The sequence below is a fragment of the Platalea leucorodia genome (assembly GCF_965183815.1).
Source record: "Platalea leucorodia genome assembly, chromosome: 2".
Lineage (NCBI taxonomy): Eukaryota > Metazoa > Chordata > Aves > Pelecaniformes > Threskiornithidae > Platalea > Platalea leucorodia.
In genome coordinates, this window is record NC_138824.1 from 22633642 (window position 1) to 22652689 (window position 19048).

General features: G+C 47.1%; 2 protein-coding genes across 5 annotated transcripts; both read left to right on the plus strand.

Moving 5' to 3' along the window:
- Positions 1–4524: 4524 nt before the first annotated feature.
- Positions 4525–9546, plus strand: RPL21 (ribosomal protein L21). The gene is made up of 6 exons (XM_082303810.1): positions 4525–4670; positions 5634–5712; positions 6360–6421; positions 7546–7658; positions 8311–8461; positions 9409–9546. Exons 2-6 carry the CDS (start codon positions 5646–5648, stop codon positions 9496–9498), a joined length of 483 nt encoding a protein of 160 aa, XP_082159936.1. The 5' UTR covers positions 4525–4670; positions 5634–5645; the 3' UTR covers positions 9499–9546.
- RASL11A (RAS like family 11 member A) lies at positions 9457–18552 on the plus strand. 4 transcript variants are annotated; one of them, XM_082303808.1, is made up of 5 exons: positions 13643–14731; positions 15672–16888; positions 17357–17413; positions 17487–17566; positions 17770–18552. In XM_082303808.1, exons 3-5 carry the CDS (start codon positions 17359–17361, stop codon positions 18220–18222), a joined length of 588 nt encoding a protein of 195 aa, XP_082159934.1. In that variant the 5' UTR covers positions 13643–14731; positions 15672–16888; positions 17357–17358; the 3' UTR covers positions 18223–18552. The 4 variants fall into 4 exon arrangements, with proteins under 4 accessions (XP_082159933.1, XP_082159934.1, XP_082159935.1 ...); XM_082303809.1 differs by having other exon boundaries at positions 16699–16888; XM_082303807.1 differs by lacking the exons at positions 13643–14731; positions 15672–16888 and adding an exon at positions 9457–9543.
- Positions 18553–19048: the final 496 nt, after the last annotated feature.

A 19048-nucleotide genomic window follows, 5' to 3' on the forward strand; every position in this document is an offset into this window, starting at 1 on the left:
GGTTATCATTCTTCTGTGTAAATAATTACAGAAAAAGGGCAAACGTTGTTCTTCCAGCTAGAAGTACACATAAGCTCAGACATAAACAAATGAACAGAAAATAGCAGTATGTTCCTAACCATTAAGCCAGTTATTTCTTAAACTGTAGTTAAGAGCTTCCAAGAGGGCTGGCGAAGGGCTGAAGGGGAATTGTGAAAGATCAGATTTTTAAAAATATATTTTAATATTAATTCTATACTTATATTCAACACATTATGAAAAGAAAATCCCCACATTATGCAGATTTACTGATGGCAGCAGCTTGGTTCCTCCATGGCAGAGGAGCAAAAAGTATCCACAGTTACCAGCTGTGTCAGCCAACGAGTGGCTAATCACCTGTAGTCAAAACAACTAAATATACAGAGCAAAGCTGGTGCTGACAATGTGAGGAGTTGCTTGTTCCTGGCTAGATGGGTTGGACTCAGGGGAGGTTACACAGAGAGAGCTGACTTCAAAAAAGCAGTAACACTTACAAGAAGATGGAGAAAACACTGCATTAATGAAGCCGGTTTCCTGAGAAGCCACTCCGTTAGTAAAGGAGGAAAGGGACATTAATTGCTTTTGAAATGAAGTTTGATAAATCTGAAGTTTGATAAATGGATTATATGATTTGGTAACCGTGAGAAGCTGGTCACGGTTACACAACAGCTTCCTTGCAAGTTCCTGATGATTGCTGTATGGCCAGTAAGGCAGTATTCACTGAGGTACACGTACAAGTAGAATGCCGTGTTATTCAAATATACAGTTGATTGGCAGAACTTGTCAGTACTTCAAATTTTATGTGGCAGTTGAGATAATGATGGAAAAAAGGCCATTTGTTTGGCTTCAGTATCAATCTTCCTGCTTCTAGTAGTATTTTGAATTAGCAATTAATGTATAAGTAACATTAGTGTGACGAAAACTTTCACCCGTGTGTGACGTGCTGGGCCCCATCAAAATTCTAGGTCTATACAGGTTTTGCTTTTTCATTTCTCTCAAAGGCACGCTGTCGTTATTTTCCATTCCTCTCGAACGCCTGACTGGCAATGCAGCTCAGTACAGCCACCTGCACCGGCACTTGGGCAGTCCCACAGTGAGACCGCTCAAGGAGTTTGTCCGTCCAGCCATTTTGGGAGGTGATTGATTGATTAGACACAAATGTTATTGATTTTAACTCCCGTGAAACTAGGCTCAGGCTAATATTTACAGAATGGGTTTTGTGGATGAGTTGAACTGACTACCAGAAATAAAGAGGTTGTTAGAGCTAGAATCATCGGGGAGCTCAAGAGACCATGAAAGGGGACAGAAGCATGGCTCTGTGATGCCCGGCAACAAGATCCTTTTGGAAAGAGTGAACAATGGAACAACAGGGTCACCTTAAGAGGTGACACAGATGACTTTGGTCGGTAACTTTTTGATCAAAAGCACTGGGTACATGCTGCCCTTCTATGGATGGGAGCCTGCCATGGGGTAAGCAGTTAACTTCACAATCTTCACAATCTAAATTTTCAATTTAGACTCTTGGTTTTGCAGCGTTATCACAAGAGGAACTGAGATTTCAATCCTCTTTATTTAGCACTTATTCTTAGTTATTTCTGTTAAAATTTTGCTCCAGTCATAATCAGCTTTTTTTTTCATGTAATGAATGCATTATGTGAGACACAGGAGACCTATGCCCTACTGAAGGGGAATATTTTTCATTTTTCACCTCGAAGCCCTTTACAAACTCTCATTAATTTAAATTCCTTCCGCACCCCTGCTGAATAACCTAACACAAATGCAATGTCACACTCGAGATCTCTGTGTGTATCACTTGGTCCTCTGAGCTTAGGAGCAAGCCAGATCCCACTGTGCATTAAAATTTCGGTGAAGGATTCCTGACAACCCCATGTGCAGAATCATCATAGCGCATTTATTCTTTAGAGAGAGCTGTTGTCCAGACAGATGCTGCAGAGAAGTGTCAGAAACAAAATGGGGCCCTCCCAAAGAAGATACCAGAATTGTGACTGTGGGAGCTTGGGGACTGGAAATGTTTTTTTTGGCGTGGTACTTTCCACTCTGAAAAACAAAGTGATGTTTATCTAGTCCCCACTGCTCGGACTTCTAATGAGCCCTCCCTTTCAAGCTCCTTTCCCCAGCAACTTTGGAATTGGCTCCCATTGCAGCTGCTTTCCCTCTCTTGCTCTACCTCCAAGCCAGGGAGAGTAGGAGGGAAACTCAGTCTACCATGGTGTAGTAAGATTTCCAGAGTACATTAATGGGTGGAGCACCAGCCTGGGACCTTCATGGGGTTTTAGATCTTCACGTTAAGCTGGGCGTTGCCACTCATGTTCACCCCCGTCTTGAGGATGTGGTGTTTCTGCAGCAGAACCAAATGTGGTATTAGCTGTACAGCCTAGGAGGAATTGGAATCTGGGTCCTACAACTGCAGTTTGATCAAGGAAGAACAGTTTAGGCTGGGTTTCTGAAGGGATGAGGCAGGGCAGTAAGGGAAGCACCCGCAGTCTGGAATGTAGAGCTGCAGGTCTCCCCCACGTCTGCTTGGCTGCTAGCTCTGGTTTCCAGACCAGAACTCAGCCCACAACTTGTGCACCTTTATCTGCTAGACACAGCTATTATTAAGAAATCCTTTTGTGAGCAACATACAAAGGCTCTTCAGTCTGTAAGTGCTCAGTAGGCCACAGATTTGGGAAACCGTGTATGAAACGTTGGCAGATAGGATGGACCTCTGGGTCAGACCCAGACAGCATGCCCAGTGAATGATTCAATGGAGACAAACTGTGAAACATGATTGTTTCTTCGAAACGTGGAGCTAAAGAAGGATCCCGGGAATGTGCTAATCAAGGTAGATTTTATGAATAAAAACATTACTGAAATGTTAAATAAACCTGTCATGCATTTTATTCAGGAAAAAAAAAATAATGTAGCAAATCCTGAATGTCTTACTTGGCCCCAAATAAAGCAGAGTTCAATTAAGTTCACAGTTACTACTGCCTAATGAATTAAACTTACAGGCTTTATATGTGGACATGAGTTTCAACATGTAGAGTTTCCTCCCCCTTCTTTCCTTCTTTCCTGCTTGATTTGCCCTCTATGTAAATCACTGGGAAGAGTAAGGAGTTCAGCTCACTGAAAATCCCTATCTTCCTTTATTCAATAATGCCTTTTCGGATTTGGCTTCCTGTCTTTACTTTGCTTGATATCCTCCCAGACATCTCTCTATCTGTTGCCAATATGCTTCCTCACCTAAAAGCTGTTCAGGCTCATAATTATCTTCACGCTTGGAAACCTGGGCTGAATGCATATTAAATGATACGGATTTTCTCTGCATAGATATCAGGTGCTGTAAATTCTGGATTCTTCATGGTGCAGAGCTGGAATATAGACACATTTCTTCTAAATATAACACTTCACTCCCAAGAGATTTCCTGTGGAGACAGGGCCTCTGTTTGTCATAACACGCCCCACCAGCTAGCTTTGCAGGCAGAACCTGATAGTGTATTTAATCCTCCATATCCACTCTTGCAACCCATAAACATTAAACTGGCTTTAAAATAATGATAGAAAGGGCTTAAGTTTTGCAAGACAACATTAGAATAACTGTGAAATTAGTCAGAGGATCAAATATGTTTTTATATGCCACTTTAAGTAATCATCCCTCCCCTAAATCAAATAAGTGCTTCTTTCATTCAAAACAAAAATTCCTGCAGTAGGGCAACTTCTCGCTGAGACAAGTTTTGAGCTGCCCCTGCGTGTTTAGCTCAGGGGAGGGAGGCCCTTTTGACTCACTCCTGCCTGCAATCGGCTTCCCAAGATGATTCCCGTCTGCTCCGATACTGACGATGCACAAACACAATGAGTCACGCCGTCAGCTCTGGAAACTGCTCACCACTCCGCTTCATTTTCAGGCACCACACAGCTGATGCGACCTGTGGCTCTTTGTTGAGAATCCGTACTTTATTTATCTTTGTGGAAACATCTGCCACACAAATTGGAGATTAGGGCATGATAACAATAATAACAAAGCCCATTATAGTAATAAGAAACACCAAACCTGAGCAGCCTCTCCGCTTCTCCCACCATGCTTTCCTGCCCAGCACTACCTGATCTCCAGTCGGGCAGCTGTGACTGACACATGGCAGCAGAAGGCTCGCATTACTGCAAATTTAAATTTCGGTGCACTTCTTTAACGTCGTAAAACAACTTCTTGGCTGCTTATATTTTACATTATGGACGGCGGGCCAGCCGCTCCACCACAGAACTCGCTCCTCAGCATCCCTGACAGACACTTGGCTCGTTTTCCCGCTTCCCCGCCGTCAAACCTCTCCTAGCCCCGCCTCACGGCACAGCCATGAGCAAAACCGCCATTTGCCCGTGCTTTGGCGGACGGGTCACACTTCTGCCGGGCCAGCTCCGTGGCTGTTTATCAGGACCGGCGTGCAAACGCTTCCTTCACGACATCTACCTCTCGCAGGCGGTCAGGCAGGCAGGCGGGCGCCTCCCCGGGGCTTTCTCTCAGGCGCGGCGCGGGCAGCCCCGCGAAGGCCCCGCTGTTAAGGGCGGCCGCGGCGCCGCCTCTTTCCTTTCGCTCCGAGCCGCCATTTTGTAGGCACGCACGGGGAGGTGTGCCGAGCTCTGCTCGCCGGCCTCAGGTGCCTCCGCGGCTCCGGGTGGCGGCGGGAGGGCGGGCGGGACGCGCTGGCGTCGGGGCGGGTGGCCGCCGGCTCAGCTGGGGGCGTGCGCGGCCTTGCTGGGGCGAGGGGGCTGAGGGAGCGGGGAGGCCGCGGCCTGCAGGGCTCGGTGCGGGGTGCCGGGCCCGGCCAGGCCGGGAGGCTGCCGAGGGATGGAGGGCAGGAGGGAGGGGACCGCCGAGGCCGGCGGCGGGTGCAGGGGCGGGGGAGCGGGGCTCCGCCGAGGCGGCGGCACGTGGCGGTGGGCCCGGTCAGCCCCGGGGCGGCCGGCGGGACGTCGGGGGCGGGGGAGCGGCCCTGCGCCGGCCCCGCGGCTGGGGCAGCTCCCCGGGGTGGGCCCCGGAGCGGGGACCGCCGGCTGCGCCGGGACTTGGGCTTCGCTAACGTGTCTGGGGGCCGGCGTCCTCGTTGGCCGCGGCACCAGGTGCCGGGGCGGGGGGGCTCCTGTGGCAATAGGAGACGCAGGTTGAAGCTAAATAAATTGTTACACTCGGAGCACAGATGACCACGGTTTGTATCGTGTCAAATGTAATAGTGGCTGAGAAGTCTGGTAGTAGAGATGTTGCCTTTTGGATGCCTTGTGAGGAGCGGCAGAGGGAGCTGGGCTTGCTCGGCCTGGAGCAGAGGCGGCTTTGGGGGGCACCTAACAGCACTGTTAGCAAGAAGACTGATCCTTGTACTTGACAGGAGCTAGGTGACTTACTAGCATCCATTCAAACCTGAGTTACCCTCTGGTCCTATAAATACCATTCTCTGTGAACGTCTAAGCTAAAAACATTGCTTGAATTGACCCAGCAGTTTGGAAGTGGTGTCATTCTGAGTGAGCTTAAAGACTTGTTTTTTCTGAAATGTATGAAAATGCTGTCAGTCAAACTTATAGTGAATGAACTAGTAGTTCTGAATAATTTGCGTTCGTTTTTACAGTAATCAGCCAAAATGACGAACACAAAAGGAAAGAGGAGGGGGACGCGTTATATGTTCTCAAGGCCGTTTCGCAAGCATGGTAAGTATACCTTGTAGTGAGAACAGTGTATTAAGTGACTGACCTGTTGGGACGTCAACAGTCCCTAAGTAGCATTTGTAAAACAATGGCTTGTGTCAAAGGATAGCTGACAGCTTGGGCTAAAAACTGTAGAATGATATGCAAGTAACCTCTCACCTCTTACAGCTTATGTATTGGTATTCCGATTGCTTCACAGTAGTAACAATGCTCACTCTATCAATGCTTGAAAATTAATTTGAAGGTGAAGAATATATTTCAACAGTTACTTAAAATTACAGTTTGTTGCCTCTTAGCAATGAGCAGTGGTAACAGCTGTTTTCACAATGAAGTAGTAGTAAATAGTTGTAATGCCTTTTCAACTTTTGCATTAGGAACGAGGTTAAAGCTGTAATTTTTCCTTAGTTGGATTTTTTTTTTTTTTTTTTTAATTGGGAGCATGTGAGGAGGTAATTACTGCTTGGGAAAAAAAAAAAGACAGTTTGATTTCTCAGTTTTACATTTTTGAAATTGAATTTAAATTTGAGGCATTTTTACAAAAACTTTGTGAAATGTGTGATCTGTGCCCCCCACCCCATTTGGGGGGTGTGTGTGTCTCTGTGTGTGAAATTGTGAACTTTATAAGTATCCAAATTTGTATCTCTTAACAGGAGTTGTCCCTCTGGCTACCTATATGCGCATCTACAAGAAGGGCGATATAGTTGATATCAAGGTACTTTCTACAGTACTACACAATTAAAAGCTAAAGCAGTGTAGTCCTTTACAGTCTCCAGTTTCTTGAGGTAGTCTTTGTTGTTACTTGGGTCATGTGTGTCAGCACAAGTACCTGCTGCTCACTTTTGAAGCAATAGTGGACTGACAATGCTACTGAACCAATAGTAATGCTTTAGTGTCACATGCTGCTTTATGTGGGTTTTTATATGCTTGTGTGTGTATGTATATCCTTTATATATTCAGCTGTGCTCCGTTACTGTGCGTTCAGCTGAAAAAAGTGAGTGAAAGATGCCATATCTAATACTGGGGTTGCTGTATGGTGCCTACCAGCACTGCTTTCTTCGGAACCCCAGCTGTCATTTTAGTCGGTGTTCTGTTTTGCCGGATTTGCACCTGCTGTTCAGAAGAGCCATGGGTTATGGTGGTGTAGCTGATAGTTATGTCTGTGTCTCTGTGTCATTGTAGGACTATACTTAAAATAAGTACATACAGGGATGGTGATTACAAAGCCACATTAAAACTAGAAACCAAGAAATAAATGGAAGGATACATCATATATATTAATACAGGGGGAAAAAAGTGAAGCAGCATTTCCCTTCACTTGGTATTTTCTAGAAGTTGTCCTTTAAAAACAACTGTACTTTCAAAATTAAGTTGTAGTGAATCTGAAAGCCTTTCGTCAAGGATTCGTACTTTGTTGAATCCTTTAGTTTCATTTGAAATGCACGAGTTTTCATAACAGTCATACAGAAGATGGTATGTAATTTGCTTATTTGTTATTTGACTCCTGGAGAACTGCACTGTTCAGAATTAACGCTTCTTGATGCACTGGAGCTTGATGATGATTGTCTCCTGTGATTGCTTGCTGAAAGCAAAGTGATCAATCATTTCACCGACACTGAAAGCAACCAGAATTGTCATAGCAGAATTTGATAGTCTTCAGATATAAAGTGTGTGGTTATAAATTCTAATGTATGAATAAAATAGGGGTAGTTTTAAATCAATCTCAAGTAATTTGAAATGTGTGCTTTAAATAACTTCTGAAAGAAAAGTTCTTGATGTTGCTTTTTTCTTTTTTCCAAGTTGAAGTTTACAGTTTATTCTTGTTTTACCTCTTAACAGGGTATGGGTACTGTTCAAAAAGGTATGCCCCACAAGTGTTACCATGGCAAGACTGGAAGGGTATATAACGTTACTCAGCACGCTGTGGGCATTATTGTTAACAAGCAGGTTAAGTAAGTAATAAAGTTCCATGTATTAAAATGCTGTGTTCGGGAAAGTTGATCTGTAATTGCACCCTCCTTTCACTTTGCCAGTTAGACAGTTATTGTCTTGATTGGTCATTCAAGGTGGGTAAAGTATATCTCCTTTTTATAACCCAAGCAAATGATGCTCATTTGACTTGGATCCTGTCAGAGGAAACAGTTTTTATTTTTCTGAGCACCACTTAAAGTGGCGTTACCTGATGAGGATTATCAGCCGACTTTCACACTGATACTCAAGCCCTTTTTAAATACTAATTTGTAGCTGTATTCAGCTGGGTTTTGTACAGTTTAGTCAGAAAAGGACAAGTTGTTTTTCTTCCAGTAATTGGACTGGAGTACAGTGGCAATGCAATTCTTCGTTTGTGTGCTACAAGGTTAAATTTACGTGCTCTCCACAGTCTTAATCCTAAATTGTCAGCACATTGTTATATATTAATAAGCTTTCAGTTATATAAGTTACATCTGATTTGCATCTGCAGCAATGTATTTTGAGTGATTGCCCTTTAAAGAAAAATTATCTGTTACTGAGCTTACGGAGTTACTCATGTAAGGGCCGTAAAACTAGCTTTGAAGTAGCCTTTTTTTCAAGTGCAGTAGATAAAAAAAAGATTTCTTTTCTTAGGGGCAAGATTCTTGCCAAGAGAATTAATGTGCGTATTGAGCATATTAAACATTCCAAGAGCAGAGACAGCTTTCTGCAGCGTGTGAAGGAGAATGAAAAGAAGAAAAAGGAAGCAAAAGAAAAAGGCATTTGGGTTCAACTGAAACGTCAGGTAATATTTTTATTGTAGTTGACACATTGTTGATTCAGTTCACCAAAAAAAAAAAAAAACCCAACCAAAAAACCCAGAACAAAAACTGAACAAAACAAAAAAAACAACCAACAAAAAAACAGCTAGAACCAAACCAGTTGAGTAAAATGTTGTTTTCTTCCAAAACAACAGTATGCTATGCTGTAAACTGAGCTTTTCTGTCTGTCTTTAAAAAACAAAACAAAAAAAACCCCACCTGACATTAATGAATCTGCTTACAGCATTCTGAAAAATCCAGGTCTCTGGCAGATTTTGTTGGAGGTGTCTGTGGCTGCTACCCTCACTTGGGTTCGCAGTCCTTTGCAGGAGGTGGTTTGTTTTGGTTTTGGGTTTTTTTTTTTTTATGAGAGTAGAGCGGCAGCATGCAGCGTGTCTGCATCTGAGCTATCCGATGTGTTTGGTGCCTGAACAGAACTGCACTGTTCTGGATGGAAGTTGTATCCTTGGCGGTGAACATAGGGACGGATGCTTCCTGTTGTGTTGCTGATCTCCAGCAGCAGCTGTGGCTGATTCTGGGATCAGTGTTGCTTTTGGTTTAGTTGAATTTAGCTGCAACGGTTTCTGTTGGAACCCTTTAAGAAAAGAATGAATAACTAGATTTCAGAGAGGAGATATAATGGCTGTTGCTTCCGGAACCCTAGGGTACATCGCTTTGTGATAATTTGGATTAGTAAATTACAGAGGGTAAAGCGTAGGTTTTTTTTATTCAGCAATGAAAGTCAAATACACTTTCTAGCAGATCATTTTCTTCTATTCTTTGAATCAAATTTTAAAGAGACTAGGAATAGTAAAAGTGCTGTAATGTTTATATAATAATGTGTTAAATGGTTGTTAAAAAGAATTTTGTATAAGGTTTGTTTTGAGTTCTAGTGCCATGACTTTTCTTTCTTTTTTTCCTCTGTTTACAGCCTGCTCCACCAAGAGAAGCACACTTTGTGAGAACTAATGGCAAGGATCCAGAGCTGCTGGAGCCTATTCCCTATGAATTCATGGCATAATGCACATTTAAAAAAAATAAACTGAAGAGCTGGTTTTGGACAAGTGTATGTGATTGTGGCTCATGCCTTTAGTGTTTTTGGGACAGATGCTTTAGAACTTCTCTTTCATTGAAGTTTGTTTATTTAACTTGCCTTATGTGGTGCTTGGTCATTTAAATCATCTGCAGCTTTTGATGATCAGTTAAGTCATTTATATAGACCATAAATCCTGGGGACATTGAAATTTGCTAATGCTTAGTGATTATCATCCTTCTTTGATTACCTAATGAGGTAATATGAGAGGACATGGAATATTTCACCAACAAGCTTAAGAGCATATACCAAGAATTGTACAATGTCATTTGAAGGTTTAATTTTTTTGTGGGAAAAGGGATAACGGGCTTCAGATTTCACTGATAAAAGCTTTTGTCTAAGAGGCCTCAGATTTATACCAAAGAAAAATTGTGGAAACAGTTTTTGAAAGCAAACTCTTGGGAAAGGCTGTGGGAGGATTTTGGTGTTTTTACCATTGTAACCTGTAAAAGAAGGATTTTTAGAACATACTCAGGCCAGTAAGCGTTCTTATGAAATTGTAGTAGTTTAGAAACAAGGCTTTAATTCCCAAACTGCCAGCCTTTGTAATTTGATTTTTATCATTTGCATTGGCTGGCATAGCTGAACACTTGAGTTTTGTTTTTTGCATGTCTGTTGAATCTAAACGTCTGCCTGGATGTTCTAATGCATTCCTCTCATCCCCTTGATTTTATTGGTAACTCACAAAACCCCGGTGCTACCTGCCCAGTGTTTCTTGAGTGGAAGAACGTCTTCAGCCAAGTGTTTACTAACCAATGCTATTTTTGTGAGCTTTGTTTGAAGCAGCGTGAAGCTTGCTAAAGAAACTGCTGGAGATAACCTGCTTTGTTAGCTTTGAACATGCGTAAACTCAAGCTTAACTGTGTTACAGATCTGGAAAAATAATATTTTACCTTTCTAAGCCTGATGTAAGGCATTGCTTAGCTACGTCAAGTGATGTAAAACTACTGTCTACACGTAGAGAGAGTAGAATACTAGAGAAGGTAGTGACCTCGAGCAGTTTGTAGGTATTGGCTGTTGAAAGTGATTGAACAGTCAGTTGGAGGTGTTGTGGTTTAAACCCAGTGGGCAACTAAGCACCACGCAGCTGCTCGCTCACCCTCCCCGCCCCAGGGGAAAAAAGTAAACCCCGTGGGTTGAGATAAAGACAGCTTAATAGGACAGCAGAGGAAGAGAAAATAATAATGCTAAAAAATATACAAAACAAGAGATGCACAATGCAATTGCTCACCAGCCAACGCCCAGCCCATCCCCGAGCAGCGATCGCTGCCCCCCGGCCAGCTCCCCCCAGTTTATATACTGGGCATGACGGCATATGGTATGGAATAGCCCTGGGGCCAGTCGGGGTCAGCTGTCCTGGCTGTGCCCCCTCCCAGCTTCTGGTGCACCGGGCAGAGCATGGGAAGCTGAAAAGTCCTTGACCAGTGCAAGCACTGCTTAGCAACAACTACAACATCAGTGTGTTACCAACATTATTCTCATCCTAAATCCAAAACACAGCACTGTACCAGCTACTGGGAAGAAAATTAACTCTATCCCAGCCAAAAGCAGGACAGTAGGACAGCTACTAAGTTTGGGAGTAAGAAATTGAGAGAGGTAATGAGGTTTGCTTTTTCCCTTAATTCTGGAGTGCCTTAAGCAGGAGTGTTAAACCGTGTACAGATTGCTTATAAATTAAGGGATTAATGCCTGTTTGCATTTACCTAACATTCAGCTGTGGGTGTTCCTGTTTTCATGGAATGTAGCTTTTGGACGTTGAAGTCTGTCTGGCTTGGCCTGGTGTTGAAGCGTGACAGGCTTTAGGCTCCAGAGGTTCAAAGTCACAGTGAGCAGGTCTGGCGTTTGAAGTTCCTCCATGCTCCCCATCTCAGAAGATGGAGCAAGCTGTAGAGTTGGAATGGCTTTGGAAATGCCTTGGAGAAGATGGAACAGTGCCTACCCATGAACAGACTGATAGGTGATATTAATACTGTATTTTGACACCGTATGTATTGGGCATAGAGTGCACCACCATCTCCTGCAGCAAAGGTTGATGAATCTCTCTTAACTTCCACTGTTGCAGCTTGTGCACTTGGCTTTTATGATCAAGTGGGGTTTTCCTGGAGCAGCTAGATCCGTGTACTAAGCCCTAGACCTTTATTACCTTCTTTGGCTCGTGGATTTCCACAGCAATTTAAAATCGGTATTTGACTCACAAGATGAGCATCGTTTTCCATTAGGCTTTGCGTCTGAAGGAGTTAAGTGGGAGGTTTCACTGGGTACGATCTTCGGTGATGGTATTTTAAATTTCCTTCCCATGCATGCTTGTGTAAGTTATTTTGGTTCTATGTCTGTTTTGTACTTCGCTGTCCACAGTGAAGTGGATTAGCTGTAGCATCATGATGAACTGGTTAACAGTAACTAGAGGCAGTGGGTAGTTCCAAACTTTTGAATTTATCAACAATTTGGAATAAGACTAGACAGCATGCAGTGGTCTCATTTAAGAGCTGTGCTTCCAGAGGCACTGTGCATTGCAACAGTTTTCATTTTATTTAGTCTCAGTGTTTTTAAGGTCACTATGCCGACAGCAGATGCTCTTAAATGCATATTTGGAAGCTGTGTGTGGGCTGGGAGGAGAAGGAGGGAATGCTTTCCTTGGTCAGGATTCCCAGAAATGACGGCAAATGAAACTGCGTTTGTGTAGCAAGAGAATAGCCTTTTTTGGGTTTTTTAATGGTTGAAAACAGGACAAATTAACTAAGATATAACCTGGCTACCTGTTAGTTGCTCTCAGTGCAGTGGCGGTTTTCCTGGTCATCTCAAGTTTGCAGAAGCACAGCTCAGATGTTTACAGAACTTGGTATCTGCTCTTGAAGTTTGTTTCCCATGCATTCAGCTGCCCTGTTTTTGCATAGTCCTGACAAAAGAGGGAGATCTGTGAATTGGGAAAAGTTGCCGAAGAACTGCCTGTGAGGACATCTGCAGTCATTAAACTAGCGTCTACATTGAAATGCGTCCTTCTTGGTAGAAGAAAATAGTTCTAGGCGTACGCAGAACTTGCAGAAGATTCGGGAGGGAAGGGGGGTGATTTCAGCAGTTCAGCCTCTGCCCCTCTGGGTGGAGGAAGCTTGTTTCTTTATGGTGGAGTTGCCAGTTTCTCTCCTCTTCGACTCGCTCTGGAAGAGGTTTTACGCACTAGACCCATAAGCTGTAACACGTTCTTTGCGGTCCTGTCCTGAGGCTGTGCCTAGCAAGCAAAATGCTGCAGCGAGCGTGCCAGCTACAGGCTAGGTGTTTCCTCTCTCTTCGGACCATGGCAGAGCTGAATTTTGTTCATTCCACGACGCTTTGGATTGTGGAGAACTGTTGTGAAATCTGCAAAGCTATAGGTTTCCCACATAACTGGACACACCTTGAGCTAGCAGAATTCAGGAATCCCTAGTTTAAAGGCCAGTTTTGCAGAAGTGCAGTATTACATGTTGCCTATCTTCCAGTCCCTTTCTAGCACAGAGACTTCATTATCCCGGAGCTGGTGGACAGGCTGTCCCTATACAACATGCAGAGAGTGAAGTGCTGATGGATTAGCACAAGCCGTTACACTTCAGTGCAGTGCTTTGTCTCCATTCCACGGAGCCGAACTGGGAGGTGGGGGCTGAGCTCTCGCCTCCTTACCAGGTTTTACTGCCTCGAACCATTGCAGCTGGTTCCCTGACAAAGGCTCTGCCGAAATCTCCTATCGTCTCTTGGAGAAGAAGCATGGAAGCCTTCTCCTGAGCTGTCAGCTTTGTCTTTTTTAGCGTATCGGTGACACTGAGGCCTGAGGTTTCCTCAGGGCTGCGTAGGCAGTGTTAGCGCGAACACCGTGCGTGGTCAATGAAAGGGCAGAAAGGGCTGGGGAGGAGGAACTGTGCCCGTGCAAAGGGGCTGCGGGCTGAGGACCTCGGGCGGGAGCAGGTGAAGCGCGCGTGCCTGAGCGGGGCGAGGGGTGTGCAGACACCTCCAACCCCGTTCCTGGGGGGGGGGAGGCAGGTAAGCAGCTGCTATGATGCACAAACAACTCATGCTTTTGTAATCTTCCTGTCGTGTGTATCAGATGGGTGAAACAGTCTTGATGTTCACTCCCTTGTCCTTCTCGGTGCAATCCTGGACTCGGCATGTTCATGGCCCTCATGATCGAAAGGATGACTGGCATCCCAGTCAGAGATGCTGCACTGGGATGTCCTGACTGGTCCAGAGGATGCCAAGAGCTGTGCGTACACCTGCCAGAAATGTTTTCCTCCCTGTCCCAGCACAGGCAGGACAGGCTCCCCCTGTCCTTGCAGAGACTGCAAGGCGCAGTGGGTTCCTGGTGTTCAGGGTGTGTGGTGAAAAGGCAGGGTTGAACTGGGCTCGTCGCTGCCTGGGTAGCACCTCGTGACTCTGGGGTGTGGGTAGTGTCTCCCACAGTGCAGGGGGCACCCTGCTGCTGCAAACGGCCTCCTTGCATGGGAGGAAGGTACCAGCAGTCCCTGCAATGCTGAGGGTGGTGGTATGGAAGACACAGATGATGAGCTTTTCATGTCCATGCATCTGCCTCAGTGGATGTACTACCAAGGTCTGTGTAAGAAGTTGTAGCTGCTGGGGTTTACACAGTCGTAACCATCCTTGCTCATGCATTGGGTAGGGACATCGCTCCCATCAGCAGCACCCATACAGCTCAGGAACCCAGGAAAATACAAAGCTCTGGTTGAGTTGCTGATTTCCTTTTCCAGCATTTGGAGGAAGAGGCTTTGGGCGATGGCCTCTGGGCCCTCAGTCACCTTTTTGTCCATGCCCACTCCAAACTGTTTAACCATTGACCAGCAAGAATTGGGGAGTGTAAGGAATAGCTGCAGTCTTGAACATGGGCTTGTGCTCCTGAAAGTTCATAGGAGAGTGGTGAAGCCATGCCAGCCCACAGCAAAGGTTCTCGCCAGTGCTCTTCCACATGGGAACGCTCTGTGCCTGCTGCTCATTCTCTCACAGGGTCCTGCCAATCTTAAGCCCAGAACTTGTAGCTGTTTCCACAACATCAGCAAAGACTCCTGGGAAAACACTCTGCATTTTGCTGCTTAGAGGAGAAAGGAGCTCCAGGTGCTCTCAGGATGTACTCCCTGCTGCAGCCTACCTGCTGTGGAACGTTACCGGAGCTCGGAATAGGGAGGTGGGTCAGGCAGCACTGTGGGGTCCCTGGGACTCCATGTGGGTGGGACTGAGTGGTGTTGCTGCGGGAAAGGGTAGACCATAGGGATGGTGGCATGGGCCATCTGCATGGGATGGGTGGAAGTACAGCCTTGTGCTTCCCAGGTAGGACTGCCAGCTAAGAAAGGAAAGGCTCCTTGGAATAGCCGTGAGGCCTGTACATCCCAGGGGTAGCTTGGTCTGCAGAACAGGGACAAGCTACTCCGAGCCCCCACATGAGCGGAATCAGAGCCCCAACTGCTTCAACCTACTGAACTGCTCCTGTTGCACCAGAGCAGGTGTTGATGGAGAGACAGCCTGTCGCTCCCTGGAAATTAATTCCTCTGCAGGGTTTCCTACCTGGGTTTGCACAGTCATCTCTCGGCTTGACCATCACCGTTGGCCTTTTGGGGCTGCTCTCAGCAGCGAGTGAGGCAGCATGAGCTCTACAGCTGCCCAGAAAGTGGGAGCTCCTCAAATTTTGGGGACCGTGGTTGTTTAATAGCACTGCTTTCACAGCTCAGCACCTGGGAATCATCTGTCTGGAATGGACTCATTTCAGTAGCATTCTTCCAAGGGCGTGCTGAATGTACTCTGATAGCTCTTTTGTAAAGAAATGTATAAAAATAGCCTGTGTTGGCACTGTGAGCAAGGCCAAAGACAAGTGGTGGTGCATGACAATGGGAGCGGATGACAATAGCGTGAACCTCTGGAAACCAAAAGAAATCTTATTTACAAAACTACAAGAGAAATCTTGTTTACAAAAAGAAAAGGGCTCACTGGCATGATGGGAAATGAAGTAGGAATTTTAGAGGCAATCGGTTTTTCAGCTTAAAAGTGGCCTTGATGTTACCATGGGGGTTCTTAGGCACTAAAGTAAGACAAATAATCAACAACACTTCTTCCACCGTGCTTTTCCACAGGCACTACTTCAACTGGTGTTAATTTGCGTGGTGTTAACTCCTGTGAAGTATGTGTAACCCTTCCGCAAAGAGCGGTGTGGCATCGTTATCAGGTAGAATATTTCTGGGGCACCAGGGGAGAATCTTTAAACAGGGCAGAACATTGTTTTGGGGGGCTGGCCAGTCCTCTGGCCGCTGCGGGGTGCAGAGCCCCAGCTAAGCCTCCCTTCCCTGCTCGAACTTTGCGCCCATGGGAAGCAGGGAGCAGTTCCTCCCCATCCTTGCCCCCATGGTGACTTTCCTCAGGAGCACTTTGGCTCTGGCAGAGCAGAGCTGGCGATGTTACCCTGGTGCCCTTGTTCTGAGTTTTCATGTCACGGGAGGGACTGGGGCTAAGGATGTCCAAAGAAGTGCACAGTAGGTTGCGTGCCTGGATTCTGGCATGGATGTAGGGAGAAAGTAAGAGGGAGGACAAGAGGAAAGTGAGGAAAAACATGACTCGTTATTGTGTGCATCTTCTGAGAGCTGTACTGAAGGGGAGGTGGAAGGCAACCAAGAGCAACACCACTGCAGAGCCCCACTGCTGCCAAGGTTCAGCTCAGCTGCTTGCCTGTGGGTGCCCGGGGCCACCTGGGGTGCCCTTGGGCACCAGCCCACAGCCAGGGTCCAGCAGCTCCCACGGTGGCTCTGTCCTCCCATGGCTCCGTCCTCCACCCCCCACAGTGCCGGGCGGCGAGACCACAGACCCATCCCGCTGCTTTGGAGTACCGACCTGCTGGCTGCTTCCATGTTGCTTCCTGCTGACTTGTGTTATCTCCCTGATAATAACAAAAACAAAGCAGCCCCTGAATAGATTATTTATCTCGTAAGCACTTACACGTTCGCAAAGCAGCACGCTGCAGAAGCGGTTCTGCAGGAGCCAGGGCAAGGATTTGCAGAGAGACAGAAGCAACCACACAGCTGTTTGCAGGTTGGAGGCTTGTTGAAGGGCAGCCGGTGGTGGAGAGCCTTTCTCCTCTGAAACTTTCTTCCACTTTAAAAACCCTAGGGCCTAATCCAGCCCTCAGGGCGCTGTGGACCGCTTTGGTTTCGGGGCTGGCTGTTGCTTTGATCTGCCAGCTGGGCTTTCAACGCCATGCGGAGGGATGTACCCGGGTGTGGGAAACAACACAGTCTGAGGTGAAAAAAACCAAATCGTTTCCCTCCTTCTGTGGCCGGAGCCCCTCGCTGCCGGGAGGGTGCGTAAAGCCGAAGCCTGTGGCGGTGGCGGGGGGGCGGTACAGCCGGGGAGGGGGGGCGGTACAGCCGGGGGGGGGGGCAACCAATGGGCGCCCCGCGCTGGGCGCTGCCGGCGGAGCCTTTAAAAGCCGCTGGCGGCCGCCTGCGCTGGGTGCTACTGGCCGAGCCGCGCCGAGGCGAGCCCAGCTCAGCTAAGCCGAGCCAGCCGAGCCGAGCCGAGCCCAGCCGAGCCGTCCGGCCGGCGGGCCGCCCCGCCCATGCGCCTGCCGAGCATGTCCCAGCCCTTCCTGCTGGCGCCCATCGCCGAGTGCGCCCCGGGGCCGCCCGGCGCCCAGGTCCGCCTGGCCGTGCTGGGCGCCCGCGGCGTCGGCAAGAGCGGTGAGTGCGGCGGGGCTGTCCGTTCCCCCCTCCCCCTGTCCGTCCGTCCGTCCGCCCGCCCCCCCTAACGCGGCCGCTCTGTGTTGCAGCGATGATCGTGCGGTTCCTGACGAAGCGGTTCATCGGGGACTACGAGCCCAACACAGGTGAGGCGGCGGGCGGCGGGGCGGCGGGGGCCCCCGCGGTCGGGGCTGTGCCTGACGGCTCTCTGCTCTCCAGGCAGCCTCTACTCCCGGCTGGTCCATCTGGAGGGGGACCACGTTGCCGTGCAGATCCAAGACACGCCGGGGTGCATCCAGGTACGGAGATGCTTCCGATCGGTCGGTTCTTCTCTGCCACCTAAAGCCTCAGCTTTTGAGCCCCGGCTTCCTCCAAGGCCAGGCTTACTCTCCTAAGACAGAGCTCAGGCTTCCCTTTGGACCCATTTAATGGTGCTGTCTATGAGGCAGGCTTTATACTTTCACAGCCCCGTGCCAAATTTGTCCTCTCTGTCGTACCGCAGGTGCAGGAGGACTGCGTGGAGGTGCTGGACTCCCTCTCCAGGTGTGTGAAGTGGGCAGAGGGCTTCCTCCTGGTCTACTCCATCACGGACTACAGCAGCTACCAGTCCGTCCAACCTCTCTATCAGTACATACGCAAGGTCCACCCCGATGCCAGGACTCCCATCATTATCGTGGGGAACAAAGCAGACCTCCTCCACGCCAGGCAAGTGCAGGCGAAAGAGGGACTACAGCTGGCAAATGAACTGGGCAGCCTGTTCTTGGAAATCTCCACGAGTGATGACTCCCAGGGCGTCTGTGATGTTTTCCAGTATCTTTGCAAGGAGGTCAGCAAACTACAGCACGCTGGCAGCATGGACAGGAGGCGGTCGTCCATCATCCCTCGGCCCAAGTCTCCCAACATGCAAGATCTAAAGAGACGTTTCAAACAGGCTTTATCTTCCAAAGTCAAATAAACCCCCCCGATGAGATCCTGCGTGACTCAGTAGACTTTGTTTTTGTAAACTAGTTAATAAAAATCTTTATTTTTGTACTAATGCCAGCAGTATGGATGTAAGTATGTCGAAACTTGCGATTTCCTTGCCATTCTCTCTTGTTTGACTGGTTGGGTTATTTTTACCAAAACAAAAAAATGCTGCATAGTAACTAAATAGAGGTAGTTGGAGAAGGGGATTTTTGCCAGGAGGTTTTGATTCCGTTTCTGTTTTGGGCTGGGTTTTGCTGTTTTACTCTGCTCAAATGACTTTTTTGGACCCTCAGTTTCCTGTTTGTAAAATGGAAGTGATGATGCTGTAACACTCACCTGCCTTTATAAAATGCTTGGAAAGCCTTTGATGGAAAGCTTTATATGGAGAGAGAGGAAAAAAAAAAGCTCTATTAAACATGAAAATATAAACCTGTAAGAATTATCATTATAATAGGATTGCTTTCCTCCCTCAACGACTGCTGTTTTGCTTGCACCTGTAATTGCCTGAATGATGATAAGCTGTTAGGAATGAGTTCCCGTTTCTGATGTGCTTTAGAGATCTATCCTGCAGAATTAATCTTTTGAGCCCAAAGCATTTAACGGGAGGGTTGAGTTTCTCCTACGGATTACCATGGGACAAAGTGCTGAGCAATCCGCAGCAGAGGAGTGTGTGGGATGGCTGCTGCTTTCTCTGGAGATCTGTGATAGGAAGGACTGATGCGTAGGTTCCCTTTACAGAAAATAGCTACATTTAAAAGGAATCGCATCTTTATCTTCCCCAGGGCAATTTCGTAGCCATTGGAAACAGGTTAGAC